Source organism: Salvelinus fontinalis, unplaced genomic scaffold (genome assembly GCF_029448725.1).
Source record: "Salvelinus fontinalis isolate EN_2023a unplaced genomic scaffold, ASM2944872v1 scaffold_0012, whole genome shotgun sequence".
Taxonomy (NCBI): Eukaryota; Metazoa; Chordata; class Actinopteri; order Salmoniformes; family Salmonidae; genus Salvelinus; species Salvelinus fontinalis.
The window spans coordinates 972,070-995,383 of record NW_026600221.1 but is presented as its reverse complement, the minus strand read 5'-3'; the positions used below and the strand labels follow the sequence as shown (position 1 = coordinate 995,383).

Below are 23,314 nucleotides of genomic sequence, written 5' to 3'. Positions count from 1 at the left end.
GTGATGTTTTCTCTCACACGACTGGCCTGTCTGGGTGATGTTTTCTCTCACACGACTGGCCTATCTGGGTGATGTTTTCTCTCACACGACTGGCCTGTCTGGGTGATGTTTTCTCTCACACGACTGGCCTGTCTGGGTGATGTTTTCTCTCACACGACTGGCCTATCTGGGGGATGTTTTCTCTCACACGACTGGCCTATCTGGGTGATGTTTTCTCTCACACGACTGGCCTATCTGGGTGATGTTTTCTCTCACACGACTGGCCTGTCTGGGTGATGTTTTCACTCACACGACTGGCCTATCTGGGTGATGTTTTCTCTCACACGACTGGCCTATCTGGGTGATGTTTTCTCTCACACGACTGGCCTGTCTGGGTGATGTTTTCTCTCGCCTGAATGATCTGAATCTAGGATTACAGGGACTCTCCACAACTATATTGAATGTGCCGGACAAAATTATGGCTATGATTAAGAAGTTGGAGCTCTTCTCTGTCTGCATTAACAAGGACAACACACAGGTCTTTCCATCATTGTATGCCTTTTTTGTGTGCAAATGAACTCAAGCTTACGGACAATGTCAAATGTGATATAGCGAAGCACCTGAGTGAGTTGGGTGCGCAATTACGCAGGTACTTTCCCGAAACGGACGACACAAACAACTGGATTCATTATCCCTTTCATGCCCTGCCTCCAGTCCACTTACTGATATCTGAACTAGAGAGACTCATCAAAATTTCAACAAGCGGTTCTGTGAAAACGTAATTTAATCAGAAGCCTCTGCCAGATTTCTGGATTGGGCTGCGCTCAGAGTATCCTGCCTTGGCAAATCGTTCTGTTAAGACTCTGATGCCCTTTGCAGCAACGTACCTATGAGGGTGTGTTCTCGGCCCTCACTAGCATGAAAACTAAATACAGGCACAGACTGCGTGGAAAATGATTTCAGACTGAGACTCTCTCCAATACAACCCAACATTGCAGAGTTATGAGCATCCTTTCAAGTACACCCTTCTCATTAACCTGTGGTGAGTTATTCACAATTTGATGAACAAATAAGGTTTTATATGTAAGATGGTTAAATAACGAGCAAAATTATTGATTATTATTATATGATTATTTGTGCCCTGGTCCGATAAGAACTCTTTGTCACTTCCAGCGAGCCGGATTGTGACAAAAACTCACACTCATTCTAATGTTTAATAAATGTATCGTATAGTGTGTGTTTTGCAGGCTTACAATGATGGCAAAAAACAACATTTGAGAGTGTGCTGACACCTGATGCTAGAGGGGGTACAGCTGACCCTGGTGCTAGAGGGGGTACAGCTGACCCTGGTGCTAGAGGGGGTACGCTGACCCTGGTGCTAGAAGGGGTACAGCTGACCCTGGTGCTAGAGGGGGTACAGCTGACCCTGGGGCTAGAGGGGGTACAGCTGACCCTGGTGCTAGAGGGGGTACAGCTGACCCTGGTGCTAGAGGGGGTACGCTGACCCTGGTGCTAGAGGGGGTACAGCTGACCCTGGTGCTAGAGGGGGTACAGCTGACCCTAGGGCTAGAGGGGGTACAGCTGACCCTGGGGCTAGAGGGGGTACAGCTGACCCTGGTGCTAGAGGGGGTACAGCTGACCCTGGTGCTAGAGGGGGTACGCTGACCCTGGTGCTAGAGGGGGTACAGCTGACCCTGGTGCTAGAGGGGGTACAGCTGACCCTAGGGCTAGAGGGGGTACGCTGACCCTGGTGCTAGAGGGGGTACGCTGACCCTGGTCCTAGAGGGGGTACAGCTGGAGTGTGCTGACCCTGGTGCTAGAGGGGGTACAGCTGGAGTGCGCTGACCCTGGTGCTAGAGGGGGTACAGCTGGTGCTAGAGGGGGTACAGCTGGAGTGTGCTGACCCTGGTGCTAGAGGGGGTACAGCTGGAGTGTGCTGACCCTGGTGCTAGAGGGGGTACAGCTGGAGTGTGCTGACCCTGGTGCTAGAGGGGGTACAGCTGGAGTGTGCTGACCCTGGTGCTAGAGGGGGTACAGCTGGAGTGTGCTGACCCTGGTGCTAGAGGGGGTACAGCTGACCCTGGTGCTAGAGGGGGTACGCTGACCCTGGTGCTAGAGGGGGTACAGCTGGAGTGTGCTGACCCTGGTGCTAGAGGGGGTACAGCTGGAGTGTGCTGACCCTGGTGCTAGAGGGGGTACAGCTGGAGTGTGCTGACCCTGGTGCTAGAGGGGGTACAGCTGACCCTGGTGCTAGAGGGGGTACAGCTGACCCTGGTGCTAGAGGGGGTACAGCTGACCCTGGTGCTAGAGGGGGTACGCAGCTGGTTGAAGGTTTGACGGGGTGCGGAACTATAAAAAGGTTGGGAACCACTGCACTAGACAAGTCATGTGACTTGTTCTGTATGGAGGGTAGAGGAAAACGTCTAGGCAAATTGCTTTGTGTTGTCATGTCCATCTCTACTAGTAATGTCTGGGATGCATGGATATTACACATGCTACAAGTCCCACTCCGATGGGTTATCTGCTTTGTGTTGTCATGTCCATCTCTACTAGTAATGTCTGGGATGCATGGATATTACACAGGCTACAAGTCCCACTCCGATGGGTTATCTGCTTTGTGTTGTCATGTCCATCTCTACTAGTAATGTCTGGGATGCATGGATATTACACAGGCTACAAGTCCCACTCCGATGGGTTATCTGCTTTGTGTTGTCATGTCCATCTCTACTAGTAATGTCTGGGATGCATGGATATTACACATGCTACAAGTCCCACTCCGATGGGTTATCTGCTTTGTGTTGTCATGTCCATCTCTACTAGTAATGTCTGGGATGCATGGATATTACACATGCTACAAGTCCCACTCCGATGGGTTATCTGCTTTGTGTTGTCATGTCCATCTCTACTAGTAATGTCTGGGATGCATGGATATTACACAGGCTACAAGTCCCACTCCGATGGGTTATCTGCTTTGTGTTGTCATGTCCATCTCTACTAGTAATGTCTGGGATGCATGGATATTACACAGGCTACAAGTCCCACTCCGATGGGTTATCTGCTTTGTGTTGTCATGTCCATCTCTACTAGTAATGTCTGGGATGCATGGATATTACACAGGCTACAAGTCCCACTCCGATGGGTTATCTGCTTTGTGTTGTCATGTCCATCTCTACTAGTAATGTCTGGGATGCATGGATATTACACATGCTACAAGTCCCACTCCGATGGGTTATCTGCTTTGTGTTGTCATGTCCATCTCTACTAGTAATGTCTGGGATGCATGGATATTACACAGGCTACAAGTCCCACTCCGATGGGTTATCTGCTGTGCAAGATAGCCTTTGATCCCATTATCTGAAACGTCTCTTAGTTCAAGGATGAGCTCTTTCCTAATTCTTGGTGATAACACCTGCCTTGTTTTTACACCAACTGCAAATAATACAACAATGTACAGGTTTTGTATGTTTGTTTTCCAAAGCAGTCCTTTCAGGACAAAGTGTTCATCGTTTTTACAACAAGGGAATGAGAGACCGTCTGTTTTATGAGTTGACAGAAAACACAGTACTTGTTATAGAATGATGTAGTTGAGTGATATAATTTTATGATATGCCTGTTGTAATCATTCATTTTGAATTATTCATAAAATGAATGAAGCCATCTAATGAAATGAAGACTCTACACAGTTGCGTTGTGTGACTGTCACAAAGTAGGCTGATACTCCATTTGTGCCACATCCATAGGTTAGGCACTGCAATAGGAATGTCAATACACACAATAGACTGACTGGAAAGAGGATTTCCCACAGTCAAAGTCCTGCAATAAGAGCTAACATGCTAATGATTATTATTTGACCATGCTTGTCACTTATGAACATTTTTGAACATCTTGGCATAGTTCTGTTATAATCTCCACCCGGCACAGCCAGAAGAGGACTGGCCACCCCTCATAGCCTGGTTCCTCTCTAGGTTTCTTCCTAGGTTTTGGCCTTTCTAGGGAGTTTTTCCTAGCCACCGTGCTTCTACACCTGCATTGCTTGCTGTTTGGGGTTTTAGGCTGGGTTTCTGTACAGCACTTCGAGATATTAGCTGATGTACGAAGGGCTATATAAAATAAAATTGATTGATTGATTGATGCTAATACCTCTGTAAACTCTACATAGTTGTGTTCTGTGACTGTCACTGAGTAGGCTGATACCCCATTTAATGGGGGCACAATCCATAGGTTGAAATATAAATATTTAATATTTAAAATATAAATTTATTTAAATTGATTACAATTAACTCATTGTCTTTCGCTGAATTTATATAACAACAGTCAGACCTTGATTAGCATTATCTGGTGCAAACATGGCATGATTCCACTATTTGTATCCGTTTGAATCACTTTCAAAGGGGAATTTTATTTTGAAGGCGCACCGCAAATTCCATTATTGTGGCTAATTCTTATTGTGGCTAGCTTCACATAGGTGTCTAACGTCACCGATTCGGATTTGTGCTCGGAGGTTGTCAGCTAGGCTACATTATGCCAGGTCGGGTTGTGGCGTCTATGTGGGGGAAATCCGCATAGCGGGATTGCATGCTGTTTTATGAAAAAATACCTCGTATTCTGTCGAATAAACTACCGGATACAAATCTGCTCTGACTCCACGGAGGGAGAAAAAACCTACACATCTCCTGATTCCATTGCCGGCAGAAAGAGGGAACTTCGGCTATTGTTTTGTTCTTTAAAAAAAGTGAAGAAGACCTTTGCAGATCTGTCTTTTGAATATCATCTGAATTCTAACGAGGCAAATCGTTTTGAACTATCCATGGTGTTTCATGGAACTTGCCATTGAGGTATCGAGCACCTCCCGCCCCTTCGCCTCTATTCCGACATACTGGAGGCTACAGCAACAGCAGTGACGACCTGCAGCATTGGATGAGACACGGGATTCAAGGTAGACTGGGGATAGTCTGCTGCCTGACTTGACCGCAATAGAAACCTGTTTTGGACGATATCTATTCCCTCACATCGTTCACCTAACTCAGCTAGATAGGTACGCATCATCTCGTTTGTTCGGTTGTGCGTAAATCTACCGTACGGACACCGATTCGTGGTGCGTAGTTCAAAAGCTACTGACCGTTGGAATAACTACATTCAGTCAATAATTGATGCTTTCCACGTCGGCTCATTAGCTTGAAAGTAGTTCCGAATCGACATCGTTTCTCAAGGTAACGGCGTATTCCCAACATACCTGGTCTAAATCATTTGGAGTGAATTCATCCAGTCCACTTAGGGGAAGCGATCACAGAAGTTCCGGAGAGTTCAAGCGCCGTGGCGATGTTGGCGAGTGTTTGGATTGTCCTCTTGGCTGTCAACATGGAAGGTAAGCACTCGAAATACAATTCACATTGTTTTATTCGCAGTTGTCTCTATGGATACGCTAGTTGTGTCATTTCCTATCCATATTTGTCAGAACGGCTTTAGAATAACATGTCAACAAATACATGTTTTCGTTTCAAATTTGGAGCCAAATGCCATTCCGATGTTTTAAGAATTAATTAAAACACATTTTCAGTTCACATATTTGCAATGCAAATAATTGTTTATTTTACAAATTGATTTCTAATGCATTTCGTTACAACAATTCCATGTCAGAAGGTTACGTGCAGTGAAATGACCGTGATAACAGGTAGATGGCGATAGTGATGTAGAGGCTCAATACCATAACATGTTCATACAACATCACGTAATGACGAGACGCAGTTCCTATTTATTTAGCCCAGGTGATCACAAGGCTCGCAACCTCCCAGAAATATGCCTCGTTAGATATCAACGTACTGTACCAGGAGAGGTCGAGTAGTGGGCTATGTTCTGTTCACTAACCTTTTGGGTGATTTTAGAGATATTTCTAAGGCTGTAGAAATGATGATAGACTACATCTTTTGGGGGGAAATGTCACTTATATGAATGTCTTATTCTCTCGTGTTTATAAACATCGCAACACAATAACAATGCAATACATTGCTGCTATATCAAATCAAATGTTATTGGTCACACACACACACACACCCACACACACACACGTAACAGATGTAATTGTGGGTGTAGCGAAATGCTTGTGTTCCTAGCTCCAACAGTGCAGTAATATCTAACTAAATGCTTGTGTTCCTAGCTCCAACAGTGCAGTAGTATCTAACTAAATGCTTGTGTTCCTAGCTCCAACAGAGCAGTAGTATCTAACTAAATGCTTGTGTTTCTAGCTCCAACAGTGCAGTAGTATCTAACTAAATGCTTGTGTTCCTAGCTCCAACAGTGCAGTAGTATCTAACTAAATGCTTGTGTTCCTAGCTCCAACAGAGCAGTAGTATCTAACTAAATGCTTGTGTTCCTAGCTCCAACAGTGCAGTAGTATCTAACTAAATGCTTGTGTTCCTAGCTCCAACAGTGCAGTAGTATCTAACTAAATGCTTGTGTTCCTAGCTCCAACAGTGCAGTAGTATCTAACTAAATGCTTGTGTTCCTAGCTCCAACAGAGCAGTAGTATCTAACTAAATGCTTGTGTTCCTAGCTCCAACAGTGCAGTAATATCTAACTAAATGCTTGTGTTCCTAGCTCCAACAGTGCAGTAGTATCTAACTAAATGCTTGTGTTCCTAGCTCCAACAGTGCAGTAGTATCTAACTAAATGCTTGTATTCCTAGCTCCAACAGTGCAGTAGTATCTAACTAAATGCTTGTGTTCCTAGCTCCAACAGTAGTATCTAACTAAATGCTTGTGTTCCTAGCTCCAACAGTAGTATCTAACTAAATGCTTGTGTTCCTAGCTCCAACAGTGCAGTAGTATCTAACTAAATGCTTGTGTTCCTAGCTCCAACAGTGCAGTAACTAAATGCTTGTGTTCCTAGCTCCAACAGTGCAGTAATATCTAACTAAATGCTTGTGTTCCTAGCTCCAACAGTGCAGTAGTATCTAACTAAACGCTTGTGTTCCTAGCTCCAACAGTGCAGTATTATCTAACAATTATAAACACAAATCTAAAAGTTACAAAAATGGAATTAAGAAATATGTAAATGTAATGGATGTGAAATGGCTAGCTAGTTAGCGGGTACGCGCTAATAGCGTTTCAATCGGTTACGTCACTCGCTCTGAGACCTGAACTAGGGTTTCCCCTTGCTCTGCAAGGGCCGCGGCTTTTGTGGAGCGATGGGTAACGCTGCTTCGTGGGTGACTGTTGTTGATGTGTGCAGAGGGTCCCTGGTTCGCGCCCGTGTCGGGGCGAGGGGACGGACTAAAGTTATACTGTTACATAAATATTAGATGGAGCAATGTCGGAGTGGCATTGACTAAAATACAGTAGAATAGAATACAGTATATACATATGAGATGTAAACATTATTAGAGTTACTAGTGTTTCATTATTAAAGTGACTAGTGATTCCATGTCTATGTATAGAGGGCAGCAGCCTCTAAGGTGCAGGGTGGAGTAACATTATTAAAGTGACCAGTGATTCCATGTCTATGTATATGGGGCAGCAGCCTCTAAGGTGGAGGGTGGAGTAACATTATTAAAGTGACCAGTGATTCCATGTCTATGTATAGAGGGCAGCAGCCTCTAAGGTGGAGGGTGGAGTAACATTATTAAAGTGGCCAGTGATTCCATGTCTATGTATAGAGGGCAGCAGCCTCTAAGGTGCAGGGTGGAGTAACATTATTAAAGTGTGATTCCATGTCTATGTATAGAGGGCAGCAGCCTCTAAGGTGGAGGGTGGAGTAACATTATTAAAGTGTGATTCCATGTCTATGTATAGAGGGCAGCAGCCTCTAAGGTGGAGGGTGGAGTAACATTATTAAAGTGTGATTCCATGTCTATGTATAGAGGGCAGCAGGCTCTAAGGTGGAGGGTGGAGTAACATTATTAAAGTGTGATTCCATGTCTATGTATAGAGGGCAGCAGCCTCTAAGGTGCAGGGTGGAGTAACATTATTAAAGTGACCAGTGATTCCATGTCTATGTATATGGGGCAGCAGCCTCTAAGGTGGAGGGTGGAGTAACATTATTAAAGTGACCAGTGATTCCATGTCTATGTATATGGGGCAGCAGCCTCTAAGGTGCAGGGTGGAGTAACATTATTAAAGTGGCCAGTGATTCCATGTCTATGTATAGAGGGCAGCAGCCTCTAAGGTGGAGGGTGGAGTAACATTATTAAAGTGACCAGTGATTCCATGTCTATGTATAGAGGGCAGCAGTCTCTAAGGTGCAGGGTGGAGTAACATTATTAAAGTGTGATTCCATGTCTATGTATAGAGGGCAGCAGCCTCTAAGGTGCAGGGTGGAGTAACATTATTAAAGTGACCAGTGATTCCATGTCTATGTATATGGGGCAGCAGCCTCTAAGGTGCAGGGTGGAGTAACATTATTAAAGTGTGATTCCATGTCTATGTATAGAGGGCAGCAGCCTCTAAGGTGCAGGGTGGAGTAACATTATTAAAGTGACCAGTGATTCCATGTCTATGTATATGGGGCAGCAGCCTCTAAGGTGGAGGGTGGAGTAACATTATTAAAGTGGCCAGTGATTCCATGTCTATGTATATGGGGCAGCAGCCTCTAAGGTGCAGGGTGGAGTAACATTATTAAAGTGTGATTCCATGTCTATGTATATGGGGCAGCAGCCTCTAAGGTGCAGGGTGGAGTAACATTATTAAAGTGTGATTCCATGTCTATGTATAGAGGGCAGCAGCCTCTAAGGTGGAGGGTGGAGTAACATTATTAAAGTGTGATTCCATGTCTATGTATAGAGGGCAGCAGACTCTAAGGTGGAGGGTGGAGTAACATTATTAAAGTGGCCAGTGATTCCATGTCTATGTATATGGGGCAGCAGCCTCTAAGGTTCAGGGTGGAGTAACATTATTAAAGTGGCCAGTGATTCCATGTCTATGTGTATGGGGCAGCAGCCTCTAAGGTGCAGGGTGGAGTAACCGGGTGGAAGCCACCTAGTGATGGCTGTTTAACAGTCTGATGGCCTTGACGTAGAAGTTGTTTTTCAGTCTCGGTCCCTGCTTTGATGCACCTGTACTGACCTCTCCTTCTGGATGATAGAGGGGTGAACAGGCAGTGGCTCGGGTTGTTGTTGTCCTTGATGATCTTTATGGCCTTCCTGTGACATCGAGTGGTGTAGGTGTCCTGGAGGGCAGGTAGTTTGCCCCCGGTGATGCGTTGTGCAGACCTCACTACCCCCTGGAGAGCCTTACGGTGGTGGGCGGACCAGTTGCCGTACCAGGCGGTGATACAGCCTGACAGGATGCTTTCAATTGTGCATCTGTAAAAGTTTGTGAGGGTCTTAGGTGCCAAGCTGAATGTATTCAGCCTCCTGAGATTGAAGAGGCGCTGATGTGCCGCCTTCACCACACTGTCTGTGTGGGAGGACCATTTCAGATTGTATAGTATACAATGCATCAATGAAACATATTCCTACTATATAATGGGGAATATTATTATGCTAAAAATGAAACAACGTATTTAAAAAGGCCTATGTTCGTTCATAATCTGGTTTTCACACAATCTGAATGGAACAGCTATAGCAGCCTCTACTCAGACACCATCTGAATGGAACAGCTATAGCAGCCTCTACTCAGACACCATCTGAATGAAACAGCTATAGCAGCCTCTACTTAGACACCATCTGAATGGAACAGCTATAGCAGCCTCTACTCAGACACCATCTGAATGAAACAGCTATAGCAGCCTCTACTTAGACACCATCTGAATGAAACAGCTATAGCAGCCTCTACTCAGACACCATCTGAATGGAACAGCTATAGCAGCCTCTACTTAGACACCATCTGAATGGAACAGCTATAGCAGCCTCTACTCAGACACCAGCTGAATGGAATAGCTATAGCAGCCTCTACTCAGACACCATCTGAATGGAACAGCTATAGCAGCCTCTACTCAGACACCAGCTGAATGGAATAGCTATAGCAGCCTCTACTCAGACACCATCTGAATGGAACAGCTATAGCAGCCTCTACTCAGACACCATCTGAATGGAATAGCTATAGCAGACTCTAATCAGACACCATCTGAATGGAATAGCTATAGCAGACTCTAATCAGACACCATCTGAATGGAATAGCTATAGCAGACTCTAATCAGACACCATCTGAATGGAACAGCTATAGCAGCCTCTACTCAGACACCAGCTGAATGGAACAGCTATAGCAGCCTCTACTCAGACACCATCTGAATGGAACAGCTATAGCAGCCTCTACTCAGACACCATCTGAATGGAGGAACAGCTATAGCAGCCTCTACTTAGACACCATCTGAATGGAACAGCTATAGCAGCCTCTACTCAGACACCATCTGAATGGAACAGCTATAGCAGCCTCTACTTAGACACCATCTGAATGGAACAGCTATAGCAGCCTCTACTCAGACACCATCTGAATGGAACAGCTATAGCAGCCTCTACTCAGACACCAGCTGAATGGAATAGCTATAGCAGCCTCTACTCAGACACCATCTGAATGGAACAGCTATAGCAGCCTCTACTTAGACACCATCTGAATGGAACAGCTATAGCAGCCTCTACTTAGACACCATCTGAATGGAACAGCTATAGCAGCCTCTACTCAGACACCATCTGAATGGAACAGCTATAGCAGCCTCTACTTGGCTTGATGTGTCCACATCTGTTCTAAGGGATGAGATCATCAACCATTAAACTACCAATGTGTTGTTCCCGGTACAAACTGATAATTACACAGTAACGACACATAGTGAAGACATTATTGTTCTAAACTAATCTTGCCAATCTTATTTCCCCATGGGACAATGAAGTATTTATTCATTATAACGCACTGGTGAGTGATTGATCATTGGAAGAAAATTCAACCATTGAAGTGGCTATTATAATTTTTTTGACTGTGGGGGGATCTTTGATTGTGAAATACTACTGTAGTTTGAAGAGTGACGTTTAAAACATCTAATATATTTGTGCATATTTACACGAGACAGAGGGCCATCCAATGGGTAGTCATGCATCACTTTCTATAGGGCTTGTATATTTCTGTGGGCGTAGACGTCATAAATCAGGGATTATACACTACGCAGTATTTCTCTATAAAGCTGCAGTGTGTTTGTGAGTACAGAGTTTGCTGTGACCTAAACCCAGGATTAAAGCAAGCAATTTGAATGAATGGTATGGATACCCCCCCCCCCCCCCCCCCCCTTCCTCAACCCTACCACCTGTTTACAGCATTGTGACTTAGAGCTTTTCCTTCCTCTCATTACAAACCGTGGAAATATCCCAAAGGCCACCCTGTATCCTGTATAGGGTGCTACTCTTGACAAGAGCCCAGTGTAAATGGATGCCATTAGAGACACTCTCCATGTCTCTTCTGTGTCGGTGTCGTGTACCTGCCGGAGGAAACCGCTGACTGAAATAATACCAGGCCATTATTAAAATCACTTTAAGCTTCCGCTCTGTAAATTATCTTTGGAAATACAGCCTTTTAAGTGTGAAATGTGTAGTTGTGAGAATTTACTGGTTGATACATGCAGTACTATACAGATGTGTAGTACTATGGAGGTGTGTGGTACTATAGAGGTGTGTGGTACTATAGATGTGTAGTACTATAGATGTGTAGTACTATAGAGGTGTGTGGTACTATGGAGGTGTGTGGTACTATAGAGGTGTGTGGTACTATAGAGGTGTGTGGTACTATAGAGGTGTGTGGTACTATAGAGGTGTGTGGTACTATAGAGGTGTGTGGTACTATAGAGGTGTGTGGTACTATGGAGGTGTGTGGTACTATGGAGGTGTGTGGTACTATGGAGGTGTGTGGTACTATGGAGGTGTGTGGTACTATGGAGGTGTGTGGTACTATGGAGGTGTGTGGTACTATGGAGGTGTGTGGTACTATGGAGGTGTGTGGTACTATGGAGGTGTGTGGTACTATGGAGGTGTGTGGTACTATGGAGGTGTGTGGTACTATGGAGGTGTGTGGTACTATGGAGGTGTGTGGTACTATGGAGGTGTGTGGTACTATGGAGGTGTGTGGTACTATGGAGGTGTGTGGTACTATGGAGGTGTGTGGTACTATGGAGGTGTGTGGTACTATGGAGGTGTGTGGTACTATGGAGGTGTGTGGTACTATGGAGGTGTGTGGTACTATGGAGGTGTGTGGTACTATGGAGGTGTGTGGTACTATGGAGGTGTGTGGTACTATGGAGGTGTGTGGTACTATGGAGGTGTGTGGTACTATGGAGGTGTGTGGTACTATGGAGGTGTGTGGTACTATGGAGGTGTGTGGTACTATGGAGGTGTGTGGTACTATGGAGGTGTGTGGTACTATGGAGGTGTGTGGTACTATGGAGGTGTGTGGTACTATGGAGGTGTGTGGTACTATGGAGGTGTGTGGTACTATGGAGGTGTGTGGTACTATGGAGGTGTGTGGTACTATGGAGGTGTGTGGTACTATGGAGGTGTGTGGTACTATGGAGGTGTGTGGTACTATGGAGGTGTGTGGTACTATGGAGGTGTGTGGTACTATGGAGGTGTGTGGTACTATGGAGGTGTGTGGTACTATGGAGGTGTGTGGTACTATGGAGGTGTGTGGTACTATGGAGGTGTGTGGTACTATGGAGGTGTGTGGTACTATGGAGGTGTGTGGTACTATGGAGGTGTGTGGTACTATGGAGGTGTGTGGTACTATGGAGGTGTGTGGTACTATGGAGGTGTGTGGTACTATGGAGGTGTGTGGTACTATGGAGGTGTGTGGTACTATGGAGGTGTGTGGTACTATGGAGGTGTGTGGTACTATGGAGGTGTGTGGTACTATGGAGGTGTGTGGTACTATGGAGGTGTGTGGTACTATGGAGGTGTGTGGTACTATGGAGGTGTGTGGTACTATGGAGGTGTGTGGTACTATGGAGGTGTGTGGTACTATGGAGGTGTGTGGTACTATGGAGGTGTGTGGTACTATGGAGGTGTGTGGTACTATGGAGGTGTGTGGTACTATGGAGGTGTGTGGTACTATGGAGGTGTGTGGTACTATGGAGGTGTGTGGTACTATGGAGGTGTGTGGTACTATGGAGGTGTGTGGTACTATGGAGGTGTGTGGTACTATGGAGGTGTGTGGTACTATGGAGGTGTGTGGTACTATGGAGGTGTGTGGTACTATGGAGGTGTGTGGTACTATGGAGGTGTGTGGTACTATGGAGGTGTGTGGTACTATGGAGGTGTGTGGTACTATGGAGGTGTGTGGTACTATGGAGGTGTGTGGTACTATGGAGGTGTGTGGTACTATGGAGGTGTGTGGTACTATGGAGGTGTGTGGTACTATGGAGGTGTGTGGTACTATGGAGGTGTGTGGTACTATGGAGGTGTGTGGTACTATGGAGGTGTGTGGTACTATGGAGGTGTGTGGTACTATGGAGGTGTGTGGTACTATGGAGGTGTGTGGTACTATGGAGGTGTGTGGTACTATGGAGGTGTGTGGTACTATGGAGGTGTGTGGTACTATGGAGGTGTGTGGTACTATGGAGGTGTGTGGTACTATGGAGGTGTGTGGTACTATGGAGGTGTGTGGTACTATGGAGGTGTGTGGTACTATGGAGGTGTGTGGTACTATGGAGGTGTGTGGTACTATGGAGGTGTGTGGTACTATGGAGGTGTGTGGTACTATGGAGGTGTGTGGTACTATGGAGGTGTGTGGTACTATGGAGGTGTGTGGTACTATGGAGGTGTGTGGTACTATGGAGGTGTGTGGTACTATGGAGGTGTGTGGTACTATGGAGGTGTGTGGTACTATGGAGGTGTGTGGTACTATGGAGGTGTGTGGTACTATGGAGGTGTGTGGTACTATGGAGGTGTGTGGTACTATGGAGGTGTGTGGTACTATAGAGGTGTGTGGTACTATAGAGGTGTGTGGTACTATAGAGGTGTGTGGTACTATAGAGGTGTGTGGTACTATAGAGGTGTGTGGTACTATAGAGGTGTGTGGTACTATAGAGGTGTGTGGTACTATAGAGGTGTGTGGTACTATAGAGGTGTGTGGTACTATAGAGGTGTGTGGTACTATAGAGGTGTGTGGTACTATAGAGGTGTGTGGTACTATAGAGGTGTGTGGTACTATAGAGGTGTGTGGTACTATAGAGGTGTGTGGTACTATAGAGGTGTGTGGTACTATAGAGGTGTGTGGTACTATAGAGGTGTGTGGTACTATAGAGGTGTGTGGTACTATAGAGAGGTGTGGTACTATAGAGGTGTGTGTGGTACTATAGAGAGGTGTGTGTGGTACTATAGAGAGGTGTGTGTGGTACTATAGAGAGGTGTGTGTGGTACTATAGAGAGGTGTGTGTGGTACTATAGAGAGGTGTGGTACTATAGAGAGGTGTGGTACTATAGAGAGGTGTGGTACTATAGAGAGGTGTGGTACTATAGAGAGGTGTGTGTGGTACTATAGAGAGGTGTGTGTGGTACTATAGAGAGGTGTGTGTGGTACTATAGAGAGGTGTGTGTGGTACTATAGAGAGGTGTGTGTGGTACTATGGAGGTGTGTGTGGTACTATGGAGGTGTGTGGTACTATGGAGGTGTGTGGTACTATGGAGGTGTGTGGTACTATGGAGGTGTGTGGTACTATGGAGGTGTGTGGTACTATGGAGGTGTGTGGTACTATAGAGGTGTGTGGTACTATAGAGGTGTGTGGTACTAGAGAGGTGTGTGGTACTATAGAGAGGTGTGTGGTACTATAGAGAGGTGTGTGGTACTATAGAGAGGTGTGTGGTACTATAGAGAGGTGTGTGGTACTATAGAGAGGTGTGTGGTACTATAGAGAGGTGTGTGGTACTATAGAGAGGTGTGTGGTACTATAGAGAGGTGTGTGGTACTATAGAGAGGTGTGTGTGTGGTACTATAGAGAGGTGTGTGTGTGGTACTATAGAGAGGTGTGTGTGTGGTACTATAGAGAGGTGTGTGTGTGGTACTATAGAGAGGTGTGTGTGTGGTACTATAGAGAGGTGTGTGTGTGGTACTATAGAGAGGTGTGTGTGTGGTACTATAGAGAGGTGTGTGTGTGGTACTATAGAGAGGTGTGTGTGTGGTACTATAGAGGTGTGTGTGTGGTACTATAGAGGTGTGTGGTACTATAGAGGTGTGTGGTACTATAGAGGTGTGTGGTACTATAGAGGGGTGTGGTACTATAGAGAGGTGTGGTACTATAGAGAGGTGTGGTACTATAGAGAGGTGTGGTACTATAGAGAGGTGTGGTACTATAGAGAGGTGTGGTACTATAGAGAGGTGTGGTACTATAGAGGTGTGTGGTACTATAGAGGTGTGTGGTACTATAGAGGTGTGTGGTACTATAGAGGTGTGTGGTACTATAGAGAGGTGTGGTACTATAGAGAGGTGTGGTACTATAGAGAGGTGTGGTACTATAGAGAGGTGTGGTACTATAGAGAGGTGTGGTACTATAGAGAGGTGTGGTACTATAGAGAGGTGTGGTACTATAGAGAGGTGTGGTACTATAGAGAGGTGTGGTACTATAGAGAGGTGTGGTACTATAGAGAGGTGTGGTACTATAGAGAGGTGTGGTACTATAGAGAGGTGTGGTACTATAGAGAGGTGTGGTACTATAGAGAGGTGTGTGGTACTATAGAGAGGTGTGTGGTACTATGGAGGTGTGTGTGGTACTATGGAGGTGTGTGTGGTACTATGGAGGTGTGTGTGGTACTATGGAGGTGTGTGTGGTACTATAGGTGTGTGTGGTACTATAGAGAGGTGTGTGGTACTATAGAGAGGTGTGTGGTACTATAGAGGTGTGTGGTACTATAGAGGTGTGTGGTACTATAGAGGTGTGTGGTACTATAGAGGTGTGTGGTACTATAGAGGTGTGTGGTACTATGGAGGTGTGTGGTACTATGGATGTGTGTGGTACTATGGAGGTGTGTGGTACTATGGAGGTGTGTGGTACTATGGAGGTGTGTGGTACTATGGAGGTGTGTGGTACTATGGAGGTGTGTGGTACTAGAGAGGTGTGTGGTACTAGAGAGGTGTGTGGTACTAGAGAGGTGTGTGGTACTAGAGAGGTGTGTGGTACTATAGAGAGGTGTGGTACTATAGAGAGGTGTGTGTGGTACTATAGAGAGGTGTGTGTGGTACTATAGAGGTGTGTGTGGTACTATAGAGGTGTGTGTGGTACTATAGAGGTGTGTGGTACTATAGAGGTGTGTGGTACTATAGAGGTGTGTGGTACTATGGAGAGGTGTGGTACTATGGAGAGGTGTGGTACTATGGAGGTGTGTGGTACTATAGAGAGGTGTGGTACTATAGGTGTGTGTGGTACTATAGGTGTGTGTGGTACTATAGGTGTGTGTGGTACTATAGGTGTGTGTGGTACTATAGGTGTGTGTGGTACTATAGATGTGTGGTACTATAGATGTGTAGTACTATAGATGTGTGTGGTACTATAGAGAGGTGTGGTACTATAGAGAGGTGTGTGTGGTACTATAGAGAGGTGTGTGTGGTACTATAGAGGTGTGTGGTACTATAGAGGTGTGTGGTACTATAGAGGTGTGTGGTACTATAGAGGTGTGTGGTACTATAGATGTGTGTGGTACTATAGAGAGGTGTGGTACTATAGAGAGGTGTGGTACTATAGATGTGTGTGGTACTATAGATGTGTGTGGTACTATAGATGTGTGTGGTACTATAGATGTGTGTGGTACTATAGGTGTGTGTGGTACTATAGAGAGGTGTGGTACTATAGGTGTGTGTGGTACTATAGAGGTGTGTGGTACTATAGATGTGTGGTACTATAGATGTGTGGTACTATAGATGTGTGGTACTATAGATGTGTGTAGTACTATAGATGTGTGTGGTACTATAGAGAGGTGTGGTACTATAGAGAGGTGTGGTACTATAGAGAGGTGTGTGTGGTACTATAGAGAGGTGTGTGTGGTACTATAGAGGTGTGTGGTACTATAGAGGTGTGGTACTATAGATGTGTGTGGTACTATAGAGAGGTGTGGTACTATAGAGAGGTGTGGTACTATAGAGAGGTGTGGTACTATAGATGTGTGTGGTACTATAGATGTGTGTGGTACTATAGATGTGTGTGGTACTATAGATGTGTGTGGTACTATAGATGTGTGTGGTACTATAGATGTGTAGTACTATGGAGGTGTGTGGTACTATGGAGGTGTGTGGTACTATAGATGTGTGTAGTACTATGGAGGTGTGTGGTACTATAGATGTGTGTGGTACTATAGAGAGGTGTGGTACTATAGATGTGTGTGGTACTATAGATGTGTGTGGTACTATAGATGTGTGTGGTACTATAGATGTGTGGTACTATAGGTGTGTGTGGTACTATAGAGAGGTGTGGTACTATAGAGGTGTGTGGTACTATAGAGGTGTGTGGTACTATAGAGGTGTGTGGTACTATAGATGTGTGGTACTATAGATGTGTAGTACTATAGATGTGTGTGGTACTATAGATGTGTGTGGTACTATAGAGAGGTGTGGTACTATAGAGAGGTGTGGTACTATAGAGAGGTGTGGTACTATAGAGAGGTGTGGTACTATAGAGAGGTGTGTGTGGTACTATAGAGAGGTGTGTGTGGTACTATAGAGAGGTGTGTGTGGTACTATAGAGAGGTGTGTGTGGTACTATAGAGAGGTGTGTGTGGTACTATAGAGAGGTGTGTGTGGTACTAGAGAGAGGTGTGTGTGGTACTAGAGAGAGGTGTGTGTGTGGTACTAGAGAGAGGTGTGTGTGTGGTACTAGAGAGAGGTGTGTGTGTGGTACTAGAGAGAGGTGTGTGTGTGGTACTAGAGAGAGGTGTGTGTGTGGTACTAGAGAGAGGTGTGTGTGTGGTACTAGAGAGAGGTGTGTGTGTGGTACTATAGAGAGGTGTGTGTGTGGTACTAGAGAGGTGTGTGTGTGTGGTACTAGAGAGGTGTGTGTGTGGTACTAGAGAGGTGTGTGTGTGGTACTAGAGAGGTGTGTGTGTGGTACTAGAGAGGTGTGTGTGTGGTACTAGAGAGGTGTGTGTGGTACTGGAGGTGTGTGGTACGAGAGAGAGGGGTGTGGGTGGTACGAGAGAGAGGGGTGTGGGTGGTACGAGAGAGAGGGGTGTGGGTGGTACGAGAGAGAGGGGTGTGGGTGGTACGAGAGAGAGGGGTGTTGTACGAGAGAGAGGGGTGGGTGGTACGAGAGAGAGGTGTGTTGTACGAGAGAGAGGGGTGGGTGGTACTGTAGAGGGGTGGGTGTGGTACGAGAGAGAGGGGTGGGTGGTACGAGAGAGAGGGGTGTGTGTGGTACTGTAGAGGTGTGTAGTAGATACATTAAAGATCTGAACTCCTTCCATTTAGCTCCTCCCATCTTGGTAGGCCTGAAATAGACACGGAATGTGTCACAAATGGCACCCTATTCCCTTTATAGTGCACTACTTTATACCAGGGTCCATAGGGGTAGTGCACTACTTTAGACCAGGGTATATAGGGGTAGTACACTACTTTATACCAGGGTCCATAGGGGTAGTGCACTACTTTAGACCAGGGTATATAGGAGTAGTGCACTACTTTATACCAGGGTCCATAGGGGTAGTGCACTACTTTAGACCAGGGTATATAGGGGTAGTGCACTACTTTAGACCAGGGCCCATAGGGTAGTGCACTACATGTGACCAGGGTCCATTGGACACTATATAGGGAATAGGGTGCCATTTAGGATGCACACTGAGGGTCCTAAGATGTTCCTGCTAATGTTCATGTCTTCAGCTGTCTCACACTGCACTGGGCCTCGTGACGTGTGAGACTGAGTGATGCACTACTCTGATCAAGCGGCCCTGTCTGATGTACATGGAGATAATCACTGTGCCTCGTAGAGAAGATCAGGATGAAATGCTGTTCTGGGGAGCGAGGGATTCACGCTGCCGGAGACACGGCGTTTCACGCTGCTCAGTCAAGGTAGCTGGAAAAGGTCCTACTTCTCTCAATTTGTGTGAAGGAATGTTGGAGAACGTTATAGTTGGTTTGGTCTCATTGTCCATCCACATCAGACATGATCATGACACGCAGGTTAAAATACCAAAACCAACTATATTAAATTGGAGACGGGTCAAATCACACATGAAACATTCATGGACATGTAGCTAGCTGCTGTAGCTGTTGCTAGTTTGTCCTGGGAGATGAACTATGGGTTGTTGTGTTACCTGACATGCATGGTCTTCTTTTTAGCTGGTTCTTTGTAATCAACCAAAACCGAGCGTTTCTCTACTCTGACGACGAGTCTACAGATAAAAAGGGAAACCTAGTTAGTTTTTACATCCTATATGACCAATCTTTACTAGCCCCGGGCTACTAGTCCCACAGACATCCTATATGACCAATCTTTACTAGCCCCAGGCTACTAGTCCCACAGACATCCTATATGACCAATCTTTACTAGCCCCAGGCTACTAGTCCCACAGACATCCTATATGACCAATCTTTACTAGCCCCGGGCTACTAGTCCCACAGACATCCTATATGACCAATCTTTACTAGCCCCAGGCTACTAGTCCCACAGACATCCTATATGACCAATCTTTACTAGCCCCAGGCTACTAGTCCCACAGACATCCTATATGACCAATCTTTACTAGCCCCAGGCTACTAGTCCCACAGACATCCTATATGACCAATCTTTACTAGCCCCGGGCTACTAGTCCAACAGACATCCTATATGACCAATCTTTACTAGCCCCGGGCTACTAGTCCAACAGACATCCTATATGACCAATCTTTACTAGCCCCGGGCTACTAGTCCAACAGACATCCTATATGACCAATCTTTACTAGCCCCAGGCTACTAGTCCCACAGACATCCTATATGACCAATCTTTACTAGCCCCGGGCTACTAGTCCCACAGACATCCTATATGACCAATCTTTACTAGCCCCGGGCTACTAGTCCCACAGACATCCTATATGACCAATCTTTACTAGCCCCAGGCTACTAGTCCCACAGACATCCTATATGACCAATCTTTACTAGCCCCAGGCTACTAGTCCCACAGACATCCTATATGACCAATCTTTACTAGCGTCGGGCTACTAGTCCCACAGACATCCTATATGACCAATCTTTACTAGCCCCGGGCTACTAGTCCCACAGACATCCTATATGACCAATCTTTACTAGCCCCAGGCTACTAGTCCCACAGACATCCTATATGACCAATCTTTATTAGCCCCGGGCTACTAGTCCCACAGACATCCTATATGAAATGAATAGGGATTCTATATTGAATTCTATGATTACACCCCTAGTCACGTCTAGCTTCACCCCTGGTCACTCACCCCTAGTCACGTCTAGCTTCACCCCTGGTCACTCACCCCTAGTCACGTCTAGCTTCACCCCTGGTCACTCACCCCTAGTCACGTCTAGCTTCACCCCTGGTCACTCACCCCTAGTCACGTCTAGCTTCACCCCAGGTCACTCTACTGAAGCAAAAACACACAGTTTACTTTCAATGTAAAACGCAGGTGAAAAGTTTTAAAACAGATTTGTAATGGTCTGTGTTTTGAACATCCTGATTTCTGAACTGTAACGTGACCCCTGCGGCTTGATTGAAATGTAAAGACAATGTTCCCGCATTAGCAGAGACTGCATTAATGTTAAACTCTGCAGATATGGTGTCAATAGGAAATGACGTTCAGCGATACACATTGCAGTGTGAGCCCTCCGTTATTGAATGTTGTAAGGAGAAGGTGACACACGGTATGTTTAAGTCACGTCTAGAGCCACATGCTGGGATGCTTGGGCATTACCCAAATGGTTCCTTGATGAATCACTACGTCGTCCTGTTGGCGGAAGATCATCTGCCTTCAAACCTTTTGTTCCCCCTGTGGTCACAGCTTTTCGACATGCAAAGAGCAGAATCCAGGCTTTCACCCCAGGGTTAAAGGGCTCTCCTCATGAACGCCTGCTGTCTTGGAAGGACAAGTGATCTACAACATGTTGAGTTCGGACTCTGACGTCTCTGCCTGGCCAAACACACACACACAACAAACTACCCCCAGTCAGGCCTCATTCAGCAATCAAAATGATGCCTGGAATATTATTGAAAGGATTGTAAGGATTATACAATTGGCCTGCCATTAACTTGGAAGTCCTCTTTTGGTGGACTGTGTTCCAGGCTACTATAAGGTAGTGGTGGACTGTGTTCCAGGCTACTATAAGGTAGTGGTGGACTGTGTTCCAGGCTACTATAAGGTAGTGGTAGACTGTGTTCCAGGCTACTATAAGGTAGTGGTGGACTGTGTTCCAGGCTACTATAAGGTAGTGGTGGACTGTGTTCCAGGCTACTATACGGTAGTGGTGGACTGTGTTCCAGGCTACTATACGGTAGTGGTGGACTGTGTCCCAGGCTACTATAAGGTAGTGGTGGACTGTGTCCCAGGCTACTATAAGGTAGTGGTGGACTGTGTTCCAGGCTACTATAAGGTAGTGGTGGACTGTGTTCCAGGCTACTATAAGGTAGTGGTAGACTGTGTTCCAGGCTACTATAAGGTAGTGGTAGACTGTGTTCCAGGCTACTATAAGGTAGTGGTGGACTGTGTTCCAGGCTACTATAAGGTAGTGGTGGACTGTGTTCCAGGCTACTATAAGGTAGTGGTGGACTGTGTTCCAGGCTACTATAAGGTAGTGGTGGACTGTGTTCCAGGCTACTATAAGGTAGTGGTGGACTGTGTTCCAGGCTACTATAAGGTAGTGGTGGACTGTGTTCCAGGCTACTATAAGGTAGTGGTAGACTGTGTTCCAGGCTACTATACGGTAGTGGTGGACTGTGTCCCAGGCTACTATAAGGTAGTGGTGGACTGTGTCCCAGGCTACTATAAGGTAGTGGTGGACTGTGTTCCAGGCTACTATAAGGTAGTGGTGGACTGTGTTCCAGGCTACTATAAGGTAGTGGTAGACTGTGTTCCAGGCTACTATAAGGTAGTGGTAGACTGTGTTCCAGGCTACTATAAGGTAGTGGTGGACTGTGTTCCAGGCTACTATAAGGTAGTGGTGGACTGTGTTCCAGGCTACTATAAGGTAGTGGTAGACTGTGTTCCAGGCTACTATAAGGTAGTGGTGGACTGTGTTCCAGGCTACTATAAGGTAGTGGTGGACTGTGTTCCAGGCTACTATAAGGTAGTGGTGGACTGTGTTCCAGGCTACTATAAGGTAGTGGTAGACTGTGTTCCAGGCTACTATAAGGTAGTGGTAGACTGTGTTCCAGGCTACTATAAGGTAGTGGTGGACTGTGTTCCAGGCTACTATAAGGTAGTGGTGGACTGTGTTCCAGGCTACTATAAGGTAGTGGTGGACTGTGTTCCAGGCTACTATAAGGTAGTGGTGGACAGTGTTCCAGGCTACTATAAGGTAGTGGTGGACTGTGTTCCAGGCTACTATAAGGTAGTGGTAGACTGTGTTCCAGGCTACTATAAGGTAGTGGTGGACTGTGTTCCAGGCTACTATAAGGTAGTGGTGGACTGTGTTCCAGGCTACTATACGGTAGTGGTGGACTGTGTCCCAGGCTACTATAAGGTAGTGGTGGACTGTGTTCCAGGCTACTATACGGTAGTGGTGGACTGTGTCCCAGGCTACTATAAGGTAGTGGTGGACTGTGTTCCAGGCTACTATACGGTAGTGGTGGACTGTGTCCCAGGCTACTATAAGGTAGTGGTGGACTGTGTTCCAGGCTACGATAAGGTAGTGGTAGTGAGTAGCTAATATTTATATTTCAAGTTTAGCCAACTTGGATCTGGGTATAATTTCACATGGTCTGAATTTAGCTAACAAGGCAAAACCGTTGAATTGTTATAAACGCAATCTTCTGTCCGTCTCCAGCTGTTTGAACGGCGTGCTAGCCTGTCCACTTAGCCTGTCCACTTAGCCTGTCCACTTAGCCTGTCCACTTAGCCTGTCCACTTAGCCTGTCCACTTAGCCTGTCCACTTAGCCTGTCCACTTAGCTTGTCCACTTAGCCTGTCCACTTAGCCTGTCCACTTAGCCTGTCCACTTAGCCTGTCCACTTAGCCTGTCCACTTAGCTTGTCCACTTAGCCTGTCCACTTAGCCTGTCCACTTAGCCTGTCCACTTAGCTTGTCCACTTAGCTTGTCCACTTAGCCTGTCCACTTAGCCTGTCCACTTAGCCTGTCCACTTAGCCTGTCCACTTAGCCTGTCCACTTAGCCTGTCCACTTAGCTTGTCCACTTAGCCTGTCCACTTAGCCTGTCCACTTAGCCTGTCCACTTAGCCTGTCCACTTAGCCTGTCCACTTAGCTTGTCCACTTAGCCTGTCCACTTAGCCTGTCC

General features: G+C 46.0%; 1 protein-coding gene across 1 annotated transcript in view; it reads left to right on the top strand.

The window, feature by feature from the left end:
* Window positions 1-4,428: 4,428 nt before the first annotated feature.
* nectin1b (nectin cell adhesion molecule 1b) overlaps window positions 4,429-23,314 on the top strand; it is a 200,641-nt gene continuing 181,755 nt past the window's right edge. The window contains exon 1 of the mRNA XM_055910496.1: window positions 4,429-5,344. Within this exon, the coding sequence (XP_055766471.1) occupies window positions 5,299-5,344 (46 nt within the window). The 5' untranslated portion in view covers window positions 4,429-5,298. The remainder of the gene's footprint in view (window positions 5,345-23,314) is intronic.